Below are 27,749 nucleotides of genomic sequence, written 5' to 3'. Positions count from 1 at the left end.
TGCTCTTTTTTTCACCTGACCTTTCAATCTCCTAGCAGCCTATAAATGTTTTTTTTTTTTAATGTTTATTTATTTATTTATTTATTTATTTTTTAAACTTTTTTTTAACGTTTATTTATTTTTGAGACAGAGAGACAGAGCATGAACAGGGGAGGGTCAGAGAGAGGGAGACACAGAATCTGAAACAGGCTCCAGGCTCTTGAGCTGTCAGCCCAGAGCCCGACGCAGGGCTCAAACTCACAAACTGAGAGATCATGACCTGAGCTGCAGTTGGACGCTTAGCCAACTGAGCCACCCAGGCACCCCAAATGTTTATTTATTTTTGAGAGAGAGAGAAAGAGAGAGAGAGAGAGAGCGAGAGCGAGCGAGCCTGAGTGGGAGAGGGGCAGAGAGAAAGGGAGACACAGAATCCGAAGCAGGCTCCAGGCTTTGAGCTGTCAGCTCAGAGCCTGACATGGGGCTCGAACTCATGGACCGCGAGATCATGACCTGAGCCAAAGTCAGACGCTCAACCACCTGAGCCACCTAGGTGCCCCAATATGTTTTTTATTTAGATTGAAGTGCCGTATTCTTGAGATTTAGACCAAAATTGTACATTGTGTCAAAGTCCCTACTGCCATCTTTGGTAGTAAATGGTTGTAAGGATGAGATTATCAGTCTACTCACTGATAGTTTCACAGACCATGGTATTGTTTCTCCCTGACAGGCACAGTACTAGATACTGAGAATAAGGTGCTAAGATACAATTTGATTCAAGAGTGCTAAGCTTGCTGTCTTCTCCAAAGGGGAGCAGATTCTTGAAAAACGGATCAATAAGTGACAGTTTTATGCCACAACGATCTCTGTTAATTTCTCTGGGTCCCAAAAGATGATTCTTTCCTAGCAACTTGGATACTTCTCTAGAGCAGGATAGGGAATGAGACACTCTTTGGTGATGTCTCTGCAGATAGAGTGGAACTTCCAAATAAGTTCTGATGCCAGAGCTATCCAGTTGTCAGTTGATAAGGAAGTGATGAGGAAGTAATTTCACCTGTGGGTTACTGGATGTCATCCCTCAAAACTCACTCCAGAGGGAAAGGTGGCAGAGTGGTAATTAAATCATTCTTTGGCATTAAAATAGCCATTAAGGGAGGAATTCATCCTCTCAGACTCTGTTGTCCTAGGAGTACTTTAGTGTCCTCAGAGATCCTGTGTGAGAAGGTTGAAAAGTAGTCTGAACTTGTTTTTGACAGTCACAAAGAGATGTGGGTGACATTGGAGACTGGGGTGGGGCGGGGGCTCTTGTTCTGAGAGCAGTGATTTCTAATTATCACATAATTGTTATTTTCCATCTATTACCCTTCCACTAGCCATCCATTTATCCATCCATCTACTCATCCTTCCATCAACATTCCCATGTCTCCATTCTTACATTGGGTGTTAAAGTTGAATACACAGTTGGGGGACTTCCAGGGCTTTGGATTTACAGTCGATTAGACTTTAGATCACTGTGCCTAATTATTCTAAATTCCTTTCTCTCCTCTTTAAATCATTGTTTTGAAAATGGAATGGGAAGATCTTAATTCCCTCCTTTCCTTCACATTCACTTTATTCCATGAAAACATTTAGAGCTTCCAACACCATGGCAGACACCTTACTAGGCAGTGGGAATACAAGGGGAAATGTAAATGCAGATCCTTCTTCCCACGACTTTTGTAGTCTAAACTCATTTTAATTGGGGGGTATTATGCAAATAGATGGAAGATGGCGAGGGTGCAATTGTACTGATACTCACATTTCAGCTCAGATATGTAGCAGTCCTGTTAGGATCCCTGAAATTGAAGACTTCATCTAAGAAACTGGGTTCACCCTTTGCACACCTGACACTCTGCTTCTCCAGCCAGGCTGCAGTGAGTGACCAGAGGGATTGAAGATTCGTCTGGTGGCAGATGTGACAGATCATGGGCGTCAAGCTGAACTTGAGCACCAAAATTGAGGCAGCTTTGTGAATTGGTGTCTGTTTTCTCTCTGACCTCCTCTCCCTCTTTTGCCCACAAGACCTTTCTTGTAGGCACACACCAACCTCTGTGATGTTATGAAAACAAAATTATGATAATGTCAGGCTCCTTACTGAAACCTTGTGTAGATGGACTCTTGTTACTTTCATAGTCAAATCTAAATTCCACTTGTTGTTTTCCAAACTCTTCATAATCTGACCCCTGGCTGGCCTGCCTTTTTCTTTCTTTCTCTTTCTTTCTTTCTTTCTTTCTTTCTTTCTTTCTTTCTTTCTTTCTGCTACATTTTCTCTCCTTGACTCAGTGCTCTAGCCATATTAAATCATCTTTACTTCCTCTAACACAGTATGCTTTGTTTTTTTCTCTGGATCATTATCCATACTATTACCTGTGGCTGGCATGTGCTTCCTCCTTTCTTTGAGATCTGAGGTTTTAATCATCGCTTCTTTGGAGAGGCCATTTCTGTCCCTCCACACTTCACGTTCTGACTTAAGTAAAATTTCTGTATGCTCCCATACCCCTCCATATCATAGCCTGTAGAGCATGCATTTGAATCCAGGAAATTGACTCTAAAGCTTACACTCTGAAGATTGCCACTTGCTGATAGTGCATTCTGTGGAAGAGTTCCCGAAAACTCTCTGAATTGCATTAGTTGCATTGGTGAAGTGGAGAAATATTATCTAGTTTGCTGTGGGAATAACATTGCATTTATACATGTAAAAATGTATACCAGATGATAAGTAGCCAACACATGTAATAATAATTAATAATAATAATAATAAGTCTGCTTACCCTGAATTTTCTGTGTATTTATCTCTCACTAGCCTTTGGGTCTTGGAGAGCAGCAACCATGTGTATGTTGTTTGTAAACATTCTCTGTTCATATTTAATAAATGAATGGGTGTACTGTACTGTAGCCAGGCCTTGAGAGTTGTACCTCTCAAGGAGAATTTGCAGGTGTCCCTTACCCAGCCTGCTTCGTGTCACAGAAGCAGCCCTTGGGAGAGGTGGTCCTCACCCTTGCACGTGATGCATGGTGTGTGAAAATTCAGTGTCTTGGGGACATCTTTTGCACCATAATCTCACAGAGAGGGTCTTGGTGACAGGATCAGTGAAGTTGTATTGAAGTGAGCAGGTGTTGGCTGACTTGTGTGATGCACAACAAAGAGAACAGCTTGTCTTTCTGCACCCCACGTCCTTTTGAAGTCCACACCTGGAGTCTTACAGCGTTTGTTGCCTGTAAATTGCCAGTCTTACATATCCACAGATCTTTTGTTTGTAATGCCAAGTGGGTTACTTGAATAACCATGTGAGTGTGTGTTTGTATGTGTGACACAGACAGTAGGATGAGCCAAATATATATAGAAACACAATTCTCTGTTTCAAGAGTACCGTTAGCCAGGTGATCTGGATTTTACTGAGATTTGCTAAAAATGAATTTCTGGAAGAAAGACGGAGCATACAATGTTTACTTAGGGTTTTTGTTTGGTGTTTTGTTTTGTTGTGTTTTTTTTTTTTTTTCCATTTTTTCCAGGATCTAGTTTTGGGAAGTTGCTTTCACTTATGTTGCAGTGTTTCAGATAGTTGCAAATGGTTGAGTATGATACTGATATAAAAACAGTTTTAGTTACTGTATCCTTACTATGTCCACTCCCCTTTTCCTCTATTTCTCAGATGATCTCAGATTCCAAAATCACATCTGCAGAGTAGATGGTTTATCCCTGTGTTCTAGGCAAGGTATCTGAGGCTCAAATAAATGCGTTCACCTCTCCAGTTCATATGGTTAGAGACCTAAATATTAGCTTTGTGTTTTATCACTTCAAAAACCTATGCTTTCCCCTTCTGCTTCCGTTACTTTTAATAGAAGGGGCCATCAAAACCCAAGTTAGGATTATAATGCAATTTACTTATCAGAGGCTATGGGTAAATGTAAAGAAAAGTATGGCAGAAATAATTTCCAGCATAAATGAGAATAACACCATTTGGATGGCTTGAGTTTTTTTAGCAAAAATGCTGTGTCCAAGAGTGACGCATACCAATACCTCTGTGTCTCAGGAATGCCTTGTATGTGGATGGAAACCTCCAAGAAGGATATATTATTCAAATTTTCTTTTTTTTAATAAAAATGCTAATGAAAATGTTAAAATGCACATAAATTAAAATGATCATAAATTAGGATTAATATCACATTAATGAATTATAATCCCATACTCATTAAGATAAAGTGGCATTTCAATATTTGCTCTTGTTAATAAATTTAATACAATAAATGAAAGGGATACATTTTGAGATTCGATAAATATTTGATGTAATCTTATGCTTTAACTTTTTAAAATATGCAAAAGTAAAGTAGGATATCTAGATGCATTTGGATTCTTTGTTGCTATTTTATGTCTTTTTTTTTTATATTCTTTTCTTTTCATTTATTGAAGCGCTAAATACAATTTAAATTGGCAAAGAAAGCTATAGAGCCTGTTCTGAATAAAAGTGATCCCAAGAGAACACAGTATCTTTGAGTCTAGGAGTTTCTTTCCATGCAGCAGCATTTTTTTTTAAGGAACAAGTATTTGAAATTTGAAATCTTACAGTGAAATACCTGGAAAATAGATAGATACACGCACAGACACACATACATACATACATACATACATACATACATACATACATATATACATACTGAAGATATGTACATTTAAGCACTATTTTCAGCCATAATTCAGTGAGTTTTCCTTTAAAAATGCAAACTAAAATATATACAGTTTTGTTTTTAGTTTTTTTTAACAGGAGTCAACATAGTATAAAGAAGATGTACCATGTGTCAGAACACTCCTGTCTCACTCTTGAGAGTAAGCTGAAAATTTTAAAAGAGGGGTTCTGTTTTCCCTAGTACTTACCAGAATGTTTCAGGTAGGGTAGGTATTCAGTAAATTTTTGCCCTTGTAACCAAACTAACATGAGTTCAGTCCTTGGTGAGTCACAGATAGAAACTATACCAGGTGGTGTTGTCACACAAAGTAAACTTTTTTGCAACAAATAAGGAGACCATGGGGAGTAATTTCAAAAGCTGTGACTTTTGAACAAGGGTAACTTTGTTTTCTTTTCTTTTTTTTTTTTAGGATTAGGATGAATATTTAGAAAGGGGAGCCTTGTCATTGGATGTAGAGGTGGGCATTAAGGTCCCACATGTACCTTAAGGAAACATGCATATTCATATTATATTTGTATGTTATGTAAATGAGGCTTGTGCTCCTCCCATGGTGGAGATTTTAGTATTGTAATAAGGTAAAGGTAACTGTCAGTCACTCTGTGGTCCATCTGTGCAGGTGTGAGTCAGAAGTTTAGTTCAAACTGGTCTGGGTGGTCTGGGTCCATGGAACTCGTCCTCTAAGCAGTTCGTTATTGCCTGAAGGATAATTTTGGTTTCCGTCATGGGATATTGTACCTATAGGGTCTTTTGCTTGAATAAAGAGATAAGCTGGAAAGAAGAGCTTACAGAAAAGTGTGGAACAAAGGTCAGTGGGTACAAGCAGGTAAGAGTAGTAAAGGTCAGGCCTTGGGGGTCTAGCTAGTGATGACACCCTGACCTGAGATGAATTTGTATTTCTCCTGCAAAGTTCTGATTTTGCAAAGGGGACCCTTTTCTGGCCCCGCTGTTCTTTATCAAATGGGAATAATTTTCCAGGACCAGAAAAATTGTACAAATCAAAGAAGAGAAGGTCATAGAAAATATAAGATCTTGCTATACTTCAGGTTGGATTATTTTTGTTTTTCTAACAGGTAGACCTGAGTTGAATTATGGGTCTACTGCACTTGATCCCATCAAATAGAAACATTGGAGAGGTTATGATGGGCCTTGTCACACCTCACTTTTCTCATGTTTCATGTGAAATAGTCTAACTTAATGACTTCTGGAAAAGTTAAGAGAATTATCATATAAGCAAATCCCATAGTTGTTGACACTATGATCCATTAAATGACCCATTAAAGGTAGCTAAGAATAACTTTAAATAAATGTATTAATAAATGGAAAAGAATATATGATTTTTGTGTTTTGCTCTTGATATTTTTATCATTCTAAATGTATGGTTGAGTGTCTGACTTTGGCTAAGGTCATGATCTCGCCATTACTGAGTTCTGGCCCCACGTGGGGCTGTGTGCTGACAGCTCAGAGCCTAGAGTCTATTTCAGGTTCTGTGTCTTCCTCCCTCTGTACCTTATCCACTCATGCTCTGTCTCTCTTTCTCTCAAAAATAAATAAACATTAAAAAAAACTGTTCGAACTGATTTGTATACATTTTATTGTATTTCATTTTGTTTTATAATATTTTTTAATTTTGTGTTTAATGTTTTATTTATTTTTGAGAGAGAGAGATAGAACACAAGTGGGGAAAGGGCAGAGAGAGGGGACACAAAATCTGAAATAGTCTCCAGGGTCCAAGCTGTCAGCACAGAGCCCGATGTGCGGCTCAAACTCACAAGCTGTGAGATCATGTCCTGGGCCGAAGTCAGACGCTTAACCGACAGAGCCACCCAGGTGCCCCTATATTTCATTTTGATTGATATGCATACAGTGCCTAAACTCTTTGTACAACTACTGTTAGAATAAATTGATGATGTTAGAATGAATGTCGAAAGAACCAACTTGATACTCAAACAGAAGGTGGTTAAAAAATAACTTTGCAAATTGCCTCATTGCTAACCCATGTCACTTTGCATTTTAGCTACACACAGACCTGGATCCTGGAAGCAAAAAAATCAAGTATATCCTGTCAGGTGATGGAGCTGGGACAATATTTCAAATAAATGATATAACAGGAGATATCCATGCTATAAAAAGACTTGACCGTGAGGAAAAGGCTGAATATACTCTAACAGCTCAGGCAGTGGACTGGGAGACAAACAAGCCTCTGGAACCTCCTTCTGAATTTATTATTAAAGTTCAAGACATCAACGACAATGCGCCGGAGTTTCTTAATGGACCCTATCATGCTACAGTGCCAGAGATGTCCATTTTGGGTAAGTATGCTTCCAATTTCACAGAAATATTAAGAGTCCTCTTTAAAATAGTTCCTGGCATCTGGGCTGGTGTGTTGCTGAATGAAAGACATTTATTACCGTCTTATCTCTGATTTGCATTTCCAAATCCCCTTTTTTGGCCTAAGTTCCACAGCTCAATAGCTTTAGTCCCTTAGTAATAGGAACTGACGAAGCAGTTTTATTAAAATATCTCTCCTTACAACGATAGTACTTCAATAGGCTGAATTTGTATTCCTCTCACAAACTTGTGGTTTGAGTATTGTTACTGAGATGGATTTATCAAGATTTGTTCCAACATGCCAGACTAATCCTATTGATATTTGCTTGATGTTTAATTATTTGTTTGTGTATATTCACATGCAGATGCCACGCATAGAGAAAGAGAAAACGGTCTAAATCTGTAGTCAGCCAGATATTGGATTGAGCTGGTGGGTCAAGTCAAGAGTGAATTAGGAAATCACAGTTGCTAGAGACTTCTTTGTAACTGAGCTTTCTGTAGGAGCACTGCATTCACCAGTGTCCTGCTCATACTTGTTTGCAGGCATGCAAGTATCCATTATATTTTATTGAGCAGTATATATTTCAAAACATGATTTTCTCCCTTTTCTTTTACTGTTTTTGGATATCCTTATCTATCCTCCACCCCTGGCCTTGGTCTAGGAAACACCTGTTTCTAGACTTTATACTATTAGAGGAAAGGTGTTAGACCTCTTCCGTACCTGACAAGATAAGGCGGGATCCAAAATTCACAGTCTGAGATTACAAAAGTCATTCTTATGTATGTAATAAGTACCCCAGCTTATTTCAAATTGCATTTAAGACAACCTACAAGGATACGTGCAGTGCAGCAAAGTCACGTAAATTAAAGCAGGTGAAATGATGAGACAACTAGAAGACACAAGTAAACGTATAAATTGAAGGCCACAGTTAGGTAAATAGCTTGGCTTCATTTGATTTCTTTGCTCTTAACCTACATTATAACTTTGGTAAATAGACCCACTGCAACAGTGAATGAGCATTTTAGGTCTTCCTATCTTACCCATGTTATCTCTTGCCAGGACTCCACTCTACCCATCTCTTGTGCAAGGAATTCTACTTTCTTCTTGTTCTTGTTCTTGTTCTTGTTCTTGTTCTTGTTCTTCTCCTTCTCCTTCTCCTTCTCCTTCTCCTTCTCCTTCTCCTTCTCCTTCTCCTCCTCCTCCTCCTCCTCCTCCTCCTCCTCCTCCTCCTCCATCATCATCATCATCATCATCATCATCATCAAAATCCAGTTGCTCTTCTACACCTGGTTGAAATGACCTGTTTTCTAGGGAAACTTCTATGGCTTTTTAGCAAGCAATTAGCTTTCTACCATCACCACAAGGAGACACCCACAAATGAGCAAAAGCATCTCCATGTTTATACTTCTTTAAGAATCTGACATGCAGGGGCAACTGGGTGGCTCAGTTGGTTAAGCTTCTGACTTTGGCTCAGGTCATGATCTCACACTTGTTGAGTTTGAGCCCCCCATTGGGCTCTGTGCTGACAGTTCAAACTCTGAAGCCTACTTCAGATTCTGTGTCTTCCTCTCTCTGCCCCTCCCCTGTTTGCACGCTCGCTCACTCTCTCTCTCTCTCTCTCTCTCTCTCTCTCAAAAATAAACATTAAAAGAATTAAAAATCTGACATGAAAACAGGAACTCAGAAACTATTTTTTCTTTTTTTCCCCTCCTCTTTTTCTTTGATCAACTCATTTAGAGCAAAGAATTTCTCTAATTTGTCTTTTTATTTTTTATCTAAATTATAGTAAGATGGTTTTAAAGGACTCCTGATACCTACAATACATACAGAACACTTTGTCTTAATTGCTAATAAGTGATGAACTGTTGATTGCAATTCATGATTACGATTCCTGCATCATAATGACCAAATCTATATCTATTTATTGTAAATATGTCAGAGGCTTCCTTTACTGTGTATATGAGTCATGTACTTTATAAATACATTGGGAAAGAAAACCCCCAAAACTTCTGAAGACTTCAAGATCATTCAGCTGAGAAAAGCATATTAAACATAATATTAGCTACATAATACAGTGTATAAATGTATACTTATGTATGCATTTTTTCCTCTATTTAAAAGATTTTTCTTGATAATTACGTAGAGACTAAAGGAAATAACATAATATTAGCTACATAATAGTGTATAAATATACACCTATGTATTCATTTTCTTGATAATTAAGTAGAGACTAAAAGAAATCATCTATAGTAACATATACACAGTTATTTTTTAAAAGATGTATAGCCTTTGACATCTCTTCCAAAAACCTGTGGTTTTTGCTGCGATTGAAAGTGTGGTTTTTGAAGTTAGATGGAGTTTTGAATCCTAGTTCCATCCCTTATTATCTGGTTGACTTTGAAGTTCAGGGAGGTTAAATTATTGCTTATTTTCCCAAGCTATAATGCAAAGATAATAATTTCCATCTTGCTTTCATTGTGTGAGAATCGCATGAGGAAACACAAGGTAAAGGTATGCTGTAAAGTAAGTAATTGTGCAGAATTGGCTGTTGCAGTTTTTAAAATCATTTTTATTAATCTGTTTCCCACGTTACCTTTGGACCTTTGCTCAAGTATTGATTTTACGCATTGGGTGTCTGGTTTCTGCTTGACTCCAGCCTCTCTGGTTAAAGGAAGCAGAAGCAACTGCACTATTTTATTGTCAACTGTGAATTATTCCCTTCATTTCTCATGAAGGTGAATATCAGGATGAAGGTCAGCTACTATCTCCTTTCTCTCCCCATTACCACTGTTCTCTCTCAGCCTGGCTCTTCCCTCCCCTCCTTAGTTCTTTCATTTTTCTTCCTTTGCTACTGCAGAAATGCCAGCACTTGCACCTGCACACCCTGAGGAATGCCAGCAAGGACTGGGGGTTTCATTGTGCAGAAAGTGAAAAATAAAATTCTAATTGAGAAATTTACCAATATTAAATTGAAATGAATGTGATGTTCAAGAACTGTCTGCCAGCTGACAGGCTGTCAAGACAAAACACACATATATATTTGCCCAAATGGCAGCCAAATTATTTTAGAAATATCTTACTTGGAAGCTAGAGACACAGCTCTTTTATATTCTACTGTGAATTTCAGAACTTGATGAGAATTCTCTTTTATAGCAATACCACATAAAGAGTGGCATGTGAGCTTGTCTGATTTTAACTGTGAATCCCAAACTAGCATTGTTGAGGTGGGTTTTTCAATGCAGATTTGCCTATACCTATTGAGTTTCAGACAACATAAATATTTTTAATGCTGTGGTACATTGGGGTGAAGGGTGTTTAACCCTGACCATATGCCTGAACCTGTGTTCAGATAAAATAAACTTTTTATTTGAGTTGAAAATAGAATCTCAGATTAGTGGCCTGCAAATCTGCCTTCCATTTGTGTGACAAAATCTGTAGAAGCCTTACTTTATAGTGTGCACAGTGATCTCTACCTAAATAAATATGTTGGGAAGAATTTAGTGATTATATGTAAAGTACTTGGCAGAGCAAAGAGTTAGTGACGAGGGTGTATGAGTTTCTTTACAGCCATCCATTCGTGAGTTACTTCTACTAGTAAGTTTCAGTAACCTATATGAATGCCTTGGTCAGTGAAAAACTTCTCAGCAAGCCTTACCTTTTTATTTCAAAAAAATACATATGTTGGAATGAACCCTGTTTCATTCAAAAGGCCATATTAGTGAAAGTAGTGGTGAACGAATGAGAAGTCAAATAGCGCTTAAGCTGCTAGATGTTACTGCATTGGAGAGTACACAATTATATGATATATAACACTAGAGGTTTTCTTAGTTTTCTTTGTGATTCCGGGCTTCTCTAAGGATGATCAACGTGTATTGAAAAGTTGCTATATGCCAGAAGCTGTGTTAAATGCTTTTAATATCTGCGACAGCCCTCCACCACCAGTACTGATATTAACTCCTTATTTCTCATATTTTTAATCAGAAAAACAGGGAAAATAATAGCTAATCCAAATCCAGATATTAAGTGAAGGAGCTGGGATTTAAATCCAGACATCTGGCTCTAGCTCTCATGGATTTAACCAGTATGCTGTACTCATCTTTGATAATATCTCTAGAGAATTTTGTTTATATGAGCACTATGTTTCTGCTGCATATTTATAATAGTTAATGTTTTTCCGAGGTAGATGATCGCTTGAGGTCAATATACTTTGCAAACTAAATAAAAAACGAAGACAGGATTTGGAAAGGAAAAGTTTGGGTAGAGAGTTGCACAATTTTCAACCTAGGCACAGAAGCAGTTTACAAATTTAAGAACAATGCATCACATACATATTCAGATAACAATAAAATTAATTAGGAGCCATGTGGTGAAGACTGACCCTGAAGTGCTGCTAATATAATAAAGATTAAAGAGAGTAACTGAGATTGACTCTGAATTTCCTGGTTGTGAATGCAAAAGGAGAATGTACTATCCACCAAAAATATCCACCAAAATATCGGGAGAAAGTTAAGAGATGACTTAGTATGATATATTTTATTTTGTTTTATTTTTTAATGTTTCTGTTTTGAGAGAAAGAAAGAGTGTGGGTTGGGAAGGGGGAGAGAGGGGGACAGAGGATCCAAAGCAGGCTCTATGCTGACAAGCAGTGAGCCCCAAGCAAGGCTTGAACTCGTGAACTGAACTGTGATCATGATCTGAACTGAAGTCAGACGCTCAACTGGCTGAGCCATCCAGATGCCCCAGTAAGATCTATTTTAAAAAGGCAATTCTTACTGCTTTCCATAGACTCACAACTGAAGCGGTTATGGAAGTCAATACGCAATACACACATAAACTCATTCTCCATGAACACTAACTCACACAAAGGAAAATGTTAAAATTTGAAAATAATTTCCGTCATTTTCTATCTATCTTCTCTTGCCATTAATATTAAGCCTTTTTGTTATAAATATGTCCTTTTATGATAAACATCCTCAAATCTTCTTATGAGGAAGGCCCACATAAAATACTTATTATTTATTTGGTGTTTTTTATCATCTTTGATTTGGAATATATTTAATATTAGAGAAAAGGAGTAAATGTAGTTCAAGTGTATTTTCCTTGAACCATTTGAGAGTGAGTTGCTGACTTGATGCCCCATCACCATGGAAAACCTCAGTAAGTCCTTCCCACAATGCACAATGCAGCCATCACCATCAGGAAATTTATATTGATGTACCATTGCTATTGAAAGCACAGAACTCAGTCACATGTCTCCAATCATGGCAGTAATGTTCTTTTGTATTAAAAGTATCAAATCCAGGACTGTAGGTACATTACCAGTATGTGTCCTTAGAGTGCTTCAATCTGGAATGGTTCTTAAGTCTTTCCTTTGCTTTTATGACCCTTCTAGTTGGACATTATAGAAGAGTTAATCTATAGAATTCCTTAGTTAGGATTTGTCTGAGGTTTCCTTGAGATTAGATCCAGAATATGCATCTTGGAAAGTGATATCACAAATGATATCTTATTGATTTGTATCACGTGGTACAAGATTTTGACATTATTGGTGATAATAACTTTTGATGACTTCATTAAGGCAGTGTCCACCATGTGCCTCCATTGTAAAGTTATTTTATTTTTACTCTTTGTACTTAATAACAACTTTGTGGGCAGATGCTTTGAGCCTAAGTAAATATCTTATTCTTCATCAAATTACTACACCCCCAGTTTTAGCATTCATTGAAGTTTCTTGGCTGAATTATTACCATGACAGCTGCCAAATGGTGGTTGTACTAATTCCCTCATTCAGTCTGCATTGATTACTTGATATTCTTCTTTAAGGAAAAACATTCTTTTCTTCCCATTTATTTGCTTGTGTATTTATGTGAATTTGGACTTCAAGATTTCTGTTTTATTTAGTGAGTTATATACTGTTATTATCATTATTTATCTTAATGCCATGATAATAGTTATGAATCATATTTGTATCAGGCTTGGTCATGACATGCTCTTGAAATTTTTTCTGTGTCCTATTGACATGCCTCATCATTCTTTGGGTACAGTCTTATCTCTGGCGAGAGTGTTCTAGGTTTTTTTTTGTATTTTCCATGCCCCGGCCCTGGAATTTGCCATTTATACAAAGACACTTGGTTCCATTTAAAACAGACTTGTATTTGGCGTCAAATGCAGGGTATTGGTTGTATGCATTGCTACCAGGGTGTTGCTCCTCCCATATCTTCTCAGCGGACAGGGCAGAACGAAGTAACATATGAGAGCGTGTGTACACACACACACACACACACACACACACACACACACTTATCTGTATTGAGTTGAACAGTGTTCCCCTCAAGTTTTGTCTGCCAGGACTTTAGATTTTACCTTTATTTGGAAATAGAGTCTTTACAGATGTAAGTAGTTAAGTCCAGGCCATGAGTTAGATAGAGGCAGAGATTAGAATACTGCCCTAAGAAATGTCAAGAGCTACTAGTAGCTGGAAGGGGCAAGGGAACATTCTTCAGAAGAAATGTGGGCCAGTCAACACTGATTTTGGACTCCACCACTGTGAGACAATAAATTCCTACTGTTCTCAGCAATCCAATTTGTGATCATTTGTTATGGTAGCCTTCAGAAACTAATGCACAATCGATCTATTGAAAACCATAAGTTTGGCTCTAAACCTCCAGTTCTAATGCAACAACAGAGGGTTCATTGTATATTTTTTTCCCTTCTCCAGCTGTAAGAAACTGGAGTTTCCTTATCCTCAATATATTTATTATTTGGATCACCCTTCACATCCTGTAATAAGGGATTTCCATTTGCTCCTTCTGACCAACCCCAGATCTCTCACATAAATGTTTATCTGCTGTCATACTCTCCCTTCATCTTTCTATTCTTACACAGATTAGTATCTTGCCCAGTCACACTTAATGGCTTTTGCACGAAATTGTTCAGATGGCAGGAAAACAGGAATGGAGGCAGAAAACTTATACTACTCTCTACTTTTGTTCTCCTCTATTCCTCAGTTGTTTCTTGTTGTATACTGGACCTATAGCAACATTTTCCAATCTGTATTCAAAATAGGTTTACTAAAAAAATCAAATTCAATTGATAAACACTGAATTTTGGAAAATGCAATGTTTTTTGTACTTCTGAGTCTTTATTATTATGTCATAATTTGATAAATTTGTATTACATGCTCTTTCAGAGATTCAGACATTTATATGATCCCAGAAGCTATTTTTTAAATAAATATTTTGCAGCACTGCATAATTTTATACTATACAAGCTTTACAAACACATGTCCAAAGAGAAGAGATTTTTGATTCTATGCAAGGCCACATATTAGTTTAGCATGTAGCTAAATAGTAAAATCTGCAGTTTCTAAAGAGTGAATTAAAAATTATGACAACTGTAGCTTACATGGATTAACTTGTCATTCTTGTCACTTCCTGGTACTTATTTCAGTCATATGAACAAGATTCCCAAAGTAATAAAGAGTTCATTCCCATATTCTTTTTTTATTATTATTAAAGAAACATTTTTTGTCACATAAGCTTAAAATATCAAAGAATGTTCATACTAACAAACAGTCTTAAGCTTCACATTCTCCTTTCTTATAATGTAGAGGTTGTAGATTTCTTGTCTGGATTTAAAAAAAATGGTACTTTTCTCTATTTTAATGGAAAGATGCAAAATGAAGAAAGGGAAATACATATCTTGATGGATTTGATTATATTTTTTTGTCTTGTTTGATTCAGAGTGATGAGCAAAACTGCAATTCTTTAGGAAAACATGGGTAGGAAATCATGGGGATTGAAATAAATACTCTCAAAAGAAATCCAGCTGCTCTACCTGATATGAATGCCTATAACAGCTGTGGTTCCAAAACTCAAAGATGACGTGAGGATTGTGTAGTTTCTATTTTGCATAAAGAAGCTAACCTTCATTAGGGATACATATTTGAAATACTGAAAGTATTCTCTGATCAGCAAATCTGTACTTATCATAAGGAAAATTAAAATACCTCCAGAAAAACTTTGTATTATAGGTTGAGGTTTGAGAAACCAAGGTAGTATTCTACCTAGACAATCCAATGATCTGCTGTCTTCCTTGTCTTTTTGCCCTCATAAGAGAATTAATATTTTAGGACTCACCATATTTATTGATTCCAGAAGCAAAAGGGCAAGTCTTCTGTAAGTTATTCAAGCCATGCTTGTGTCCAGAGCTCTGTGAATTAGTATCAACACCCACAGTGTTAGGAGTTTTTCTGTTATGTTGTCATTCCAGGAAATCATGAATTAAAAGGAACCAAAGAGTAAAAGCTTATAGAGTTCAATCTTTGCCCACATTCGCCTGCTAGAGACATGAATCAACTGCATGTCAGGGCAGCTCCAAAACATGCATTTGTGAAATTCTGAAGTCTTGGCTGAAAATGAATGTAGGACACCTTTGTCAATATATTTTTGGTATCAGCATGCTCTTCTCAGAACCTTGCCTCTTGGAGCTGGTGGGAATTCCTTAGAATGTCTATGCATTTATTAATATTATTTCTTTAACTTTGATATTTGTGTATGATGGGCTTAATAATAGTACTTCCTGGATTCACTGGACTTTAAAAATTACCATTTGATTTTTTTAGAACCAAGCGCTTTATTCCTTGGTTGTTTTATGAGGTATGTGTTGTTGTTATTCCTATTCTGCTTACCAATAACTTCACATAGAGAAAAACAATGAGATTTATATGGCGAGATAGCTGTATGTGTAGATAAGCACATAGATTAATAGATAAAAAGTGATAGAGCTGTTAAAAGGGGAAAAATAAAGATACACAGATATGTAAAATGTAGACCTATGGATAAAAGAGCTGTGTGTGTGTGTGTGTGTGTGTGTGTGTGTGTGTGTGTACTTGATATATAATTCGATATCCTAAAAAAAGACAAAAAAATAGTTATATAGGAGGCTGTAGATGAGAATACATGGATTGCTTCAAATACATCTCCCATTGTAAGGGAACAGGTTTTCATCCCTTGTGCCTGCATTTGAAGAGTTTAAAGTCAGTATAACCATATTTGTTGCCAAGAAGATTTTATTCATTTTCTTTTTGTCAGTGAGCATGACACCAAAGAGTCTTCCCTATATAACCATGTCACATTTTTCAGATCTCATCATTATCGAACAATTATGAATCTTTGCAAGCCACAGGAGCCATCTGAGTTCAAGAAATATATTCAATGTGGGAGAAGGGGAGAAGGTGTCTGGGGAGGAAGACCACAGAAGTAAAAGTGACATTTTCATCACATTATATCAAGGGTACCTACTGTCAGTAGGATTTATTCTTGTTGATGTTAATCTTGATCACTTGGCTGAGGTATTATTTTATTAGATTCCTCTACCATAAAGTTACTCTCTCCCTCCTTTTCCATACTGTACCCTTTGGAAGGAAGTGTCAGTGTGCAGTATATATTTAAAGAGTGGAAGGTCGGGGCTCCTGGGTGGCTCAGTTGGTTAAGCGGCCGACTTCAGCTCGGGTCATGATCTCGCGGTCCGTGAGTTCGAGCCCCGCGTCGGGCTCTGTGCTGACAGCTCAGAGCCTGGAGCCTGTTTCAGATTCTGTGTCTCCCTCTCTCTGACCCTCCCCCGTTCATGCTCTGTCTCTCTGTGTCTCAGAAATAAATAAACGTTAAAAAAATTAAAAAAAAAAATAAAGAGTGGAAGGTTATGCTTTCCTCCCACACCACATAATAGCATTGCTCATGTGATTTCTCATACATATGAGATTTTTCTCTTCTGTATTTTTCCTTTCTTTTTTTTTTCTTTTCTTTTTTCTTTTCTTTCCTTTCCTTTCCTTTCCTTTCACCAATATGTGTACTCAAGTGTTATTTCTTTTGTATCTTGGCTTATAATCCAATACAACTTTATTTTCTTGCTCAATTTCTTTGTCAGCTTTGGCTGCTGGAAGGCATTTTAGTTGTTTCCTGTGTCCCTTTAACATCCATCCGTCCATCATTATCATCATCATCATCATCATCATCATCAGTACTTTGGTTTAGATTTTAGCACTTATTTACTTTCTTACTTTCTTGCACTTCATGATGCTCCAGGCTCATCTTGTATAATTATTACTCCAATTCTAGAATAAACTATTTTTCCAAGGAACCCCAGTTCCTTTTATTGGAGTGTTACAAACCAAGATGAGTATTGGGTGTATTTGTTCCTACTGAGTTGCCTTTGCTTCTAGGCCCTCTCAGCTGATACGGGGAGGACAAATATATGTGGATATACTAAATTATACACACACACACACACACACCACATATATATTGTACAAATATATATGGATAGTAGTATATGTACTAATAATCTAATCCACGTATTAGTATATACGTTAGTATGTTAGTGTATTATTATGTTAATGTGTATATATACAAACACAGTATACTTATATACACACATATACAAACATATACAAACACTCACACACTTAGGTCCCCCTTTTTCCCCCATTGCCCTCAGTAAGTTCTAAAATACATATGTAATATAGTGGCATTATTTTCTCACAGGTTATATTTTATCCTGGGAAACTCTATTATCCATTTTTTTAATTTGCATATATTAAGATTTACTCATTGTGCTATAAATTTTAATAGTTTTGATAAGTATGTTGTGCCATGATTCCATCATTACAGTATCATACAGAATATTTTACTGCTTTAAAAATATCTCTTGAGCTTTACCTATTAAACTTTCTCATATCCTTAACTCCCAGTAAGCACTGATCTGTTTATTGATTCTTTCCTAGAATGTCCTACAAAGAAATAATATAGTATGTAGACCTTTCACTTAGTAGTATGCTCTTAAGATTCATTCATCCATGTTTTTGCATGGCTTAATAGTTCATTCCTTTTAACCAATAGGTAGTATTGAGTCATATGGATTACCATAGTTTGTTTATCCATTCACCTATTGAAGGATATTTTTATTGCTTCCAGTATTGTGTGATGATAAATAAAGCTGCTCTAAACATTCATGTGTAAGTTTTTGTTTAGAAATTAGTTTTTTTAATGTTTATTATTATTTTTCTTATTTTTTTTTGAGAGAGAGAGAGAGAGTGAGCGAGCATGAGCAAGGGAGGGGCAGAGAGAGAGGAAGACACAGAATCTGAAGCAGGCTCCAGGATCCAGGCTGTCAGCACAGAGCCTGATGCAGGGTTCAAATCCATTAACTGTGAGATCATGACCTGAGCTGAAGTAGGACCCTTAACTGACTGAGCCACCCAGGTGCCCCTAGAAGTTAGTTTTAAATTTAGTTGGATAAATATCTAGGGGTATGACTGCTTATATTTAATTTTATAAGAAATTTTAATTGGTTCAATGGAAGTACTAACCACAAAGCCCTATCTATAATCTACAAAACACTATAAAGATATCCCTCTTTGATCATCAGGTCATCAAAAACCTAGAATAGAAAGCAATCAGTTAATATAGAGATGGACATAAGTACTTGAATGAGTTCCAGTCATCACATTACAAACAGGAACTATCTTAAAATACTGTCAGACCTTTGGAAATGCAACCCAAGAGGATTTTTTTAAATTTTTTTAAATGTTTATTTATTTTTGAGAGAGAGAACGAGAGAGAGAGAGAGAGAGAGAGAGAGAGAGAGAGAGAGAGAAAGCATGAGCAGGAGAGGGGCAGAGAGAGAGAGGGAGACAGAGAATCCGAAGCAGGCTCCGGGATGTCAGGACAGAGCCCGACGCGGGGCTCGAACTCACAAACTGTGAGATCGTGACCTGAGCCGAAGTCGGATGCTCAACTGACTGAGCCACCCAGGCGCCCCCATTTTTTTAATCTTTCCTTTATTCTGGTCAAAATGAGTCCTCTTTATTCTATTCTTTGTGTGTTGTTCATAGGCACTGTTCACCAGCTTGCCACTAACAACATTACTCTGCCCATTCCTGCTTTTTGAAAGTTTGTGTGAAAAAAGGGAATGAGTGAAAAAATGAGTATCTTCTAGTCCATAACCACCTATGGAGAACCTACCTCTTTCAGGCTGTAGTGAACATCCATTGAGTGTCTGCTTAACTCATGCTGTGTTTAATCTCTGCTAACTGTCCATCTCCCTGTTGACAGTATGGATAATTAACAGTCAGTTTATATAAGGTTGCTTCTGTTCTGGAACACAGGTAGACGTTTGATCACATCGAATTTACTTAGTCTCAACCCCAGGAATTTGCCATGAAGACTCAGAAGATTTTGAAATAGTATCTTTCTAAGCAGCTCAACATGTAAATATGTGAACATGTAAATCACTATGTAGACATCATCTTTTCACGGTGTCTATTAGAGAAATCAAAAAGGTACACTTGACCGAGAGAGGTAGGGAGATGAACTAAGTAACAAAGAAAAGAAAATGATGAATAAGTAACAAAGAAAAGACTCTGCAAGTTCTTACTGGATTTTTTAGTCTCTGGTTTTCTAGAAACATACTGAGTCTTAGGTAATTCCCATCACTGGCTTCCCATGATACTCCATCTGTACATGACAACTCCACAAGGGGAGGGACATACTATGTTTCTTAAAAACAAAAATTTCATAAGAAATATATAATTGTCTTTTGTGTGTTGTCGGTGCCAGTGGAAAGAAATTATTCACAGGAAGTTTGGTCTATTAGAGAAGGGATATAGAAGCATTTTTCTTCCTGGATATGTTAACCCTGTATAAAGATAATCAATATTTATGCACACTGAAATTATATGAAGTTCTTTTTTCATTATATAAACCTAGAGAATAGACTATCACTCTTGTGTCTTCCTTCTGAAACATCTTGGCTCTTCAGGGCAAGGTGTGGCATTAGTAATATGTCGTGCTTATCTTCATAATATAATATGAGTAAAAGAGGAAGTTTTGTCTTCATCTGCCATCAACTGCTGCTCATTTAAACACAATGAACTGAAATATTGCATTCTTGGGAATGTTTAAACTGGAATTGGGGATGGGATATCCCTTCTCCCAGGCTTTTGAAAAGGTCATGTATCTCCTTGACCTGGGAAGGAAAGAGAAAATGAGTGAAGGAATATTCTCAGTTCAGTGTGAAAAAAGACCCTTCATGCCAAATGCAATGTCACTCTTCCACCCATTTATATTCATAGATGCTTTTAATGGATGTCAGATAACATGCCATCTTCTGTGCTTTGTTCTTTTAAAAATTACTATTAAAGAAAAGCTGGATGATCAAGACTGAAAACAAAGGACAAAATTCATTCCTGAGTATGTCTTTAGTGTCCTTTTTCTCACCTTGACAAAACCATCTGAATAATGATAATCACCCCGGGATCCTTTTTTTTTTTTTTTTTTTTTGGTGTTGTTATTCCTTTGTAATTTTTAGGGCTGCTGATACCATTAGGTAACAATGAAATAATATTAAACAGTCCCCACACATTTATGTATATGTAACAAGTTACAATGTCAAAATTAAACGAAAGGAGAAGTGCCAGGATCTGCCTTAAGAGTGGCTCTTGCAGTGTCTTGCAGCTCCAGGAAATGCTGTGTATGTGCACTCTGAGCACGCTTTTTTTAAAAAATAATTTATTGTCAAATCAGCTTCATACAACGCCCAGTGCTCATCTCAACAAGTGCCCTCCTCCATGCCCATCACCCAGTTTCCCCTCTCCCCAACCTTCATCAACCATCAGTTCTTTCTCTGTATTTAAGAGTCCCTTGTGGTTTGCCTGCCTCCCTCGCTGTAACTCGCCCCCCCCTCCCCTATGGTCTTCTGTTAATTTTCTCAAGATTCACATATGAGTGAAAACATATGGTATCTGTCTTTCTCTGACTGATTCCACTCAGTATAATACCCTCTGGTTCCATCCATGTTGCTACAAATGGCCAGATATCATTCTTTCTCATTGCTGAGTAGTATTCCATTGTATATATAAACAGCATCTTCTTTATCCATTCATCAGTTGATACACATTTAGGCTCTTTCCATAATTTGGCTATTGTTGAAAGTGCTGCTATAAACATTGGGGTCCCATTGCCCCTATGCATCAGCACTCCTGTATCCCTTGGGTAAATTCCTAGCAGTGCTATTGCTGGGTCATAGGGTGGTTCTATTTTTAATTTTTTGAGGAACCTCTGCATTGTTTTCCAGAGCGGCTGCACGAGTTTGCATTCCCACCAATGGTGCAAGAGCAAGTGCAACAGTGCAAGTCCCTCTGAGCACCTGTTAGGGGGACCCTACAGCAAGGAAAGTAAGACCATGTGTTGTGAAGCCAGCATTGTCTCCCTGCTTCATGTAGCACTAAGGGCATTGGTGACTTAGAATTTTCATAAGCACAGAAGGCAATTCTTGTTCTTATTCAGGCTTTTCTGCATGTTTGCCTTCTCTTGTCCCTGGTACATATTTTTGAATTATGCATTAAAGTATAATATCCACACAGTAAGTGCATATGTCATAAGAGCACATGCTCACAAACTGAACAGTTTCATGTAATTAGCACCCAAATAGAAAAAAAATCAGTATAGTATTTGCCTTGCAAAATTCATTCTTGGGCTTCTTCCTGACACTATTTCCACAAGAGTAACCTGTATCCTCACTTCTAAAAGTATAATGTTTTGCCTGCTTTGTGCTTGACACAGTTGGACTCATGCACTCCTTTTGGCTTTTGTGTCTCATTTCTTTCTCTCAATGCTCCAGACAAGCTTGAAACCAGTTCAACCATATTTACGAGACACGTGAATGAATCAGTGAATATGGTGCTTTTTAAATTCCTTTATCCTGTTGATTCCTCCCACACTTCTCCTCTTTTCTTTTTGGTTTTGGTGTTAGAAGGTGACTTTACCATTAGATATGTTATTTCGCATGTCCTTTCACCACGTACCCAGCTCAAGGCAGACAGTGGGAACTTCCACATCAAGGCCAGAATTGGTTTGGTAAGTCTGCATCCATGGGACACAGAAGTGGTTTCTAATCTGCCTGAAACAGTTTGATTGATTGATTGACAGAGAGAGAGGGTGAGCGAGGATGAGCCTGGGGAGAGGGGCAGAAGGAGACAGGAGAGAGAATCTCTAGCAGGCTCTATCCTCTGCTCTGTGTGGATCCTATCGTGGAGCTCCATCCCATGACCTTGGGATCATGACCTGAGCCCAAATCAAGAGTAGGATGCTTGTCTCAGCCACTCGGATGCTCCAAATCTCACTTTTTTGTAAAAGAAATTTACATATTAGAATTACTTTTACCCCAAAGGGGAAAAACACCCAAACTGCAGTTCTGCCTTTTCTTTTTGTTTTTGTGAGAGGGAGGGAGGGAGGGAGAGAGAGAGAGAGAGAGCGAGCAAGTGCACATGAGCATGAGCAGGGGAGGGGCAGAGAAAGAGGAGAGAGTCCCAAGCAGGCTCCACACCCAGCACAGGGCTTGATCCCACAAACCGTGAGATCATGATTTGAGCCAAAATCAAGAGTCAGACACTTAACCATATGAGCCACTGAGGAGCCTTCTACCTTTTATTTTTTTTTAAACATTTCACTCCCTGTTTCTCCATTGTCTCTAATGTTATCATCAAACCACCTACATTTTTGTACAGTAAAGTCACAGAGATGAAAACTCAACTCTGTGTGCAGAAAGAAGGACCTAGTGGTTAAGAATTCATTCTCTAGAGTCTGTAGGCCATATTGCAAACCCCTAGTAGTTTCCTTAGAGCCCCAAACTGACCTTTAGTCCTTTGAGATTTGCCGCTGGGATTTTTGTCCTATATCAAGTATGACATTAATTACATGGAACATGTCATGTTAGAGAAAACTATTATAATTTTGTTTACTGATATAAATTATCATTTAAAAAGGAAACTTTAGGGGGTACCTGTGTGGCTCAGTCGGTTAAGTGTCCGACTTCAGCTCAGGTCATGATCTCACAGTTCTTGGGTTCGAGTCCCATATCTGGCTCTGTGCTGACAGCCCAGAGCCTGGAGCCTGCTTCGGATTCTGTGTCTCCCTCTCTCTCTGCTCCTCTCCTGCCCATACTCTTGTTTTTCTCTCTCTAAAAAATAAATACAAATAAAAAGGAAACTTTATTTCATCACTAGTATCATTTGCCTTAAATAGATAAATGTCAAATGTAACATTAGATATAATGAAACATATACATAACATTAGGTAGACATCATGTGAGATATAGGTAAATATATAAAAGTCATTGACTTTTGTATAGACACTGTTGCCTGATGAAGGCTTTTATTTGTAGGCCTTCATGTGCCTTGGTATATTAAAGCATATTGGCAAATATCAGCTGTTAAACTCATATAGGCATAAAACTGAGATTATGCCTTTAGTATAAAAGGAGAATGGAATGGGTATATGTCTGTCACTGTGGATTTGAAACTAATTAATGCTGATTCCTTGCATACCTAGAGTACCCTGCTGGAATGCTGCTCCTATTTTAGAGAGCAACATGTTATGCAAAGTGCATGTTTACATTTTGGTGTATGCCATGCAAGGACACACACAGCCCATGTTCTCTCTTAGCCATACCTACCACCAGGGGGCACATAGTTTGGCAGGGAGGGTCACCAGCTACTTACATCTTGCCAAAGATGTGGAAGGACCATCACAGCAGAAACCAAGACTGCCTGGAGGACCCAGAGATGCCTGGAGATATCCCTGGGAATTTTGCTCACCTAAGATTTGCATGGCAGGGGATCCATTAAAATTTCATGTTTCCTGTGACTAGAGGAGCTGTGGCCATTTCTTAAGATCTTTGGAACAGATGAGGAATAGGCACACACTATCATCTGCTCAGAAGTCAAGTCCTGTGCATTGGTCAGAGGCTGTGCTAGTAGGACTGTGTGGGCTCTGCTAAACGATCCATTTCTGCAAAATGGAAAACATTTCAGCATCATCTTTCCATTCCTAGGCCTTAGCCATCCAGAGCGTACGAACAGTTAACATTGTATTCAGTGAGCAAGCAGGTGGATGAAAAGAAAAGTGTGTGATTGTTTCAAATATTTGGTGGGAGCCTTTACCTCATATCCATCAAGTGAAACACATCTGATCAGAAGATATTTCAAGATGTCATGATAAAAGTGAGTTATTGCTGTGCTATCATCCTCGGTGAAAAAGGCAGTTTTGAAGCTTCCTTATCCCCACGCCTCAGACACAAGAGCCATGTTGGGTTTTGAAGGGACATTCGAACACATTAGACTTGGCATTTGCTTTGAACAGAAAAGACATTCCTGATTAATTTTAAGATTTGCCTGACTCGTTAGATATATCTGTAGCTCTTTAACTTCTTTAGAGCTTCTGGTACTATAGAAACCAATTTGAGCAGGGTGGGGAATGCTTAGATATGTAAGATCCAAGGTTAGGCATAGGACTGCGTGGAGAATATAAAAATTTGCTTCCCTGTGTCTGATGTAATGCTTCCTTGAAATATTCAAAGGTAAATGCTTAGGCTTTGAAGCCAGACTGTGTTTGAATTGTGATCTCTTCCTAACTATTGGGTGACCCTAGGAAGGGAATTTACCTCTCTGAATCTGAGATTCTTTGTCTTTAAAATGGGGCTTAAAAAGGAAAATTATGTGAAAGGATAAAATACTCTGGTATGTAATATTCCAAACAATGTCATTTGGCCCAGGCTCTGAGGCATAACTACCTGTTCCAAAGGTCTGCCTCATTGGCTTTCTTTGCATGCTCCTTCTGAATTCTCTGAGCATCAGTGTATGTAAATTTGAGTCTTCCTGCATGGTGGTTTTTGTTTAGGATACATTTTCAGAATTAAGCTAGTTAGTTTGTTCAAATAATCAATTATTTTATTACCTTTACTTAAGACTATACCTTTACTCTTTGTTTCTGTGATCTTACCTACTCTATGAAAGAATTTTTTTTTTTAATTTTTAATTTCTATTTATTTTTGAGAAAGAGAGAGACAAAGCCTTAGTAGGAGAGAGGCAGAGAGAGAAGGAGACACAGAATCTGAAGCGGGCTCCAGGCTCTAAGCTGTCAGCACAGAGCCTGACACAGGATTTGAACTCAGGAGCCTTCAAGTCATGAGATCATGACCTGAGCTGAAGTTGGCCGCTCAACCAACTGAGCCACCCAGGCACCCCAATGAAAGAATTTTTAATATCTCATTTCTTTACTTTGTGCTGAGTTCCTGGCCTATAACTCCCAACTGCCCGCATGACATGTATATGTGAGATTGGGAAGCGTTTTTAACAACTAGCACATCCAAAACTGAATCTCATACAACCTGTGGGACAGGATCCAAGCAAGGAGAGCCATGGGTCTTCTGCATTTAAGCATCTTGGAAAGCTGCAGTCAACGTGTCAGCCAGGACTGAGATCTCATCTGAAGCTCTACTGGGAAAGAATCCTAATTCCAAAGTCTCATGGTTATTGACAGTGTTCAGTTTCTTGAGGGCCTTCAATTCTTTTTCGTATTTTTTTTTTTATTTTTTAATGTTTATTTTTGAGAGGGAGAGGGAGAGAGGAGAGAGAAAAAGCAGGGGAGGGGCAGAGAGAGAGGGAGACACAGAATTTGAAGCAGGCTCCAGGCTCTGAGCTGTCAGCACAAGAGCCCGATGTGGGGCTTGAACTCATGAGATCATGACCTGAGCTTAAGTCAGATGCTTAATCGACCAAGCCACCCAGGCGCCCCAGAGGGCGTCTGTTTCTTTCCTGTGTGGTGACCATCTTCCCTTCCTCGCTGCATGGCCTTTCCCTGTGACAGCTCAGAACATGGCAACCTCCTCCTTCATAGTCACCAAGAGAGAGTCTCTGGCATAACAGTCATAGCAGTCTCGTGTGACATAATCCCTTCGCCCCATCACTTTGGCCGTATTGTATTGCTCAGAAGCAAGTCACAGGTCATAGTTATCATTGATCCCCTCCTCTGTGGTTTTATAATAGCAAGAGTGATTATTTCTAAAACAGGGTTTTGAGCATGGCATTCCCTTGCCAAACACCCTTGTGTGTCTTCCCTTTGCTCTTAGAAATAAATGTAGTCAGATTTGAACCATTTTACAGTAGAGAAGGGTCACCTTCTCCTTTTCAACTGCTGTGTCTTCCCTCCCCATCCTAGTCCAAGAGACCATTATATTTCACTCAGACTTCTGGCTGGCCTCCATGCTGGCTGTCTGGATTCGCTATTCTGTGAATTCTAGTGCATTCTCTGATTATGGCATGTTCCTGCTTACTGATCGTCAGTGTTTCTCCATTGCATTGTAGAGATCGTTCAAAATTTACAACACGGCTGCTAATGCTCCGCTCAATTTGTGCCAACATCCCTGTGTTTTCAAGCTGTTTACTGTCCCTCACAGGCCTACTTCTTGTCCCTCGTGTGTGATGGCCTCAGAGACTCCACATGTGGCATTGATTTTGCCTAGGAGAGTCTAATTCCTCGTCATCCTTCTAGTTTGGATTTTTATCCTTTCTTCCGAGTGTGTTCAAGCCTTCCTATCATTCTGTCTTTTCCTTCATACAAATTATAATTAATTAGTTACTTGTGTAGTTATCTGTGCTTATCATTCCTGAAGATGGAGCCTCTGCTTACATTGTTCCCCATTGTTTTCTGTACCTCGCAAGAGGCTAACATAGGTATATCTCAGAAAACAAACAGGCACACAACAAACAGAAAAGGACGATAGGACTAAAATAACGAACGGTGTTCTCTTTACATATTTCAGTTTCAGTTAGGGAAACAGACAAAAGATCTTTCTGCCTTGAGGCCAGGTGTGAAGGACATCTGCGTTCTCATGATCTGTGCTCCTGAGAGGTCAGGAGAGGAGCCCAGGAGAGGTTCGGTCATGGCCAGACACAGAACAGTTCGTGAGGTGGTAAGTATCAGGTACAACTGACAGCACTCCAGGAATCCCATGGTGAAGCAAACTTCAGTGTCTTGGGGAAACATGAGGCGTTTTGGTGCTGGAACGTTATCAAGATCTGTGCTGCCTCGCAGAGTGACAAGGCAGCTGATCTTGAAACGTGACAAACGGTAAACTCCTTTTACATGATGCTGTGTCTTCAGTCTTCCTGTACACACCAGACTGATAGGGAAATGAGGAAAGTGCTCTCTGTTTAAGAGAGAAGATGCTCAGGCCTTCTTCACTTGTTTTTCTTTTGATATTCACGTTTCTCCCTCCTGTTTAAGAGAAATCAGTCTTAATAACATTCTTCCCCTTTATGATTCAATATAAAGTTGACTTACGTATTACTTCCTTTTAATTTTTGGTTGTCCTAGGTAAGAGCATCATGGAAAGCTGGGGAATAACAATGTATCAGTCTACCTTCCAGGAAACTCATTTCTGTAGGATTTAGACAATGAAATGTAAGATTCACTGTATCATCTTTTATTTTTCAGTGGCTTTAGAAACTTAGGCAAGACATGGAGGTGAATACATTAATTTTATTCAGATACAGGGGATCAAAATATTCAGGTGGCAACTTAGATAACCTTTTATAGAATAGGGTTTAATGTACAACATGAGATGCTAGAGTCTCAAATGAGCAGCAGAGAACAGGTAGACTCTGGAGAGGAAGCTGTGGATCTGGGAGGCTGCTCGTTAAACATGCAAATTTGGATATATTGTTTCTCTTCTCTGCACATCCAGTTTGTAATTTTTATTTTTATTTTATTGTATTTCAATTTTTGAGAGAGAGAGAACATGCATGTACAAGGGAAGGGGCAGAGAGAGAGAGGGAGAGAGAGAGGGAGAGAGAGAGGGAGAGAGAGAGGGAGAGAGAGAG

General features: G+C 38.3%; 1 protein-coding gene across 1 annotated transcript in view; it reads left to right on the top strand.

Moving 5' to 3' along the window:
• Positions 1-27,749, top strand: part of CDH8 (cadherin 8) — a 358,755-nt gene that overhangs the window by 105,335 nt on the left and 225,671 nt on the right. Inside the window, exon 3 of the mRNA XM_049622651.1 lies at positions 6,716-7,010. Within this exon, the coding sequence (XP_049478608.1) occupies positions 6,716-7,010 (295 nt within the window). The remainder of the gene's footprint in view (positions 1-6,715; positions 7,011-27,749) is intronic.

Source organism: Panthera uncia (genome assembly GCF_023721935.1).
Source record: "Panthera uncia isolate 11264 chromosome E2 unlocalized genomic scaffold, Puncia_PCG_1.0 HiC_scaffold_20, whole genome shotgun sequence".
Taxonomy (NCBI): Eukaryota; Metazoa; Chordata; class Mammalia; order Carnivora; family Felidae; genus Panthera; species Panthera uncia.
Note: the sequence above shows the minus strand (reverse complement) of the source record. Positions and strands in the feature narration are given on the sequence as shown.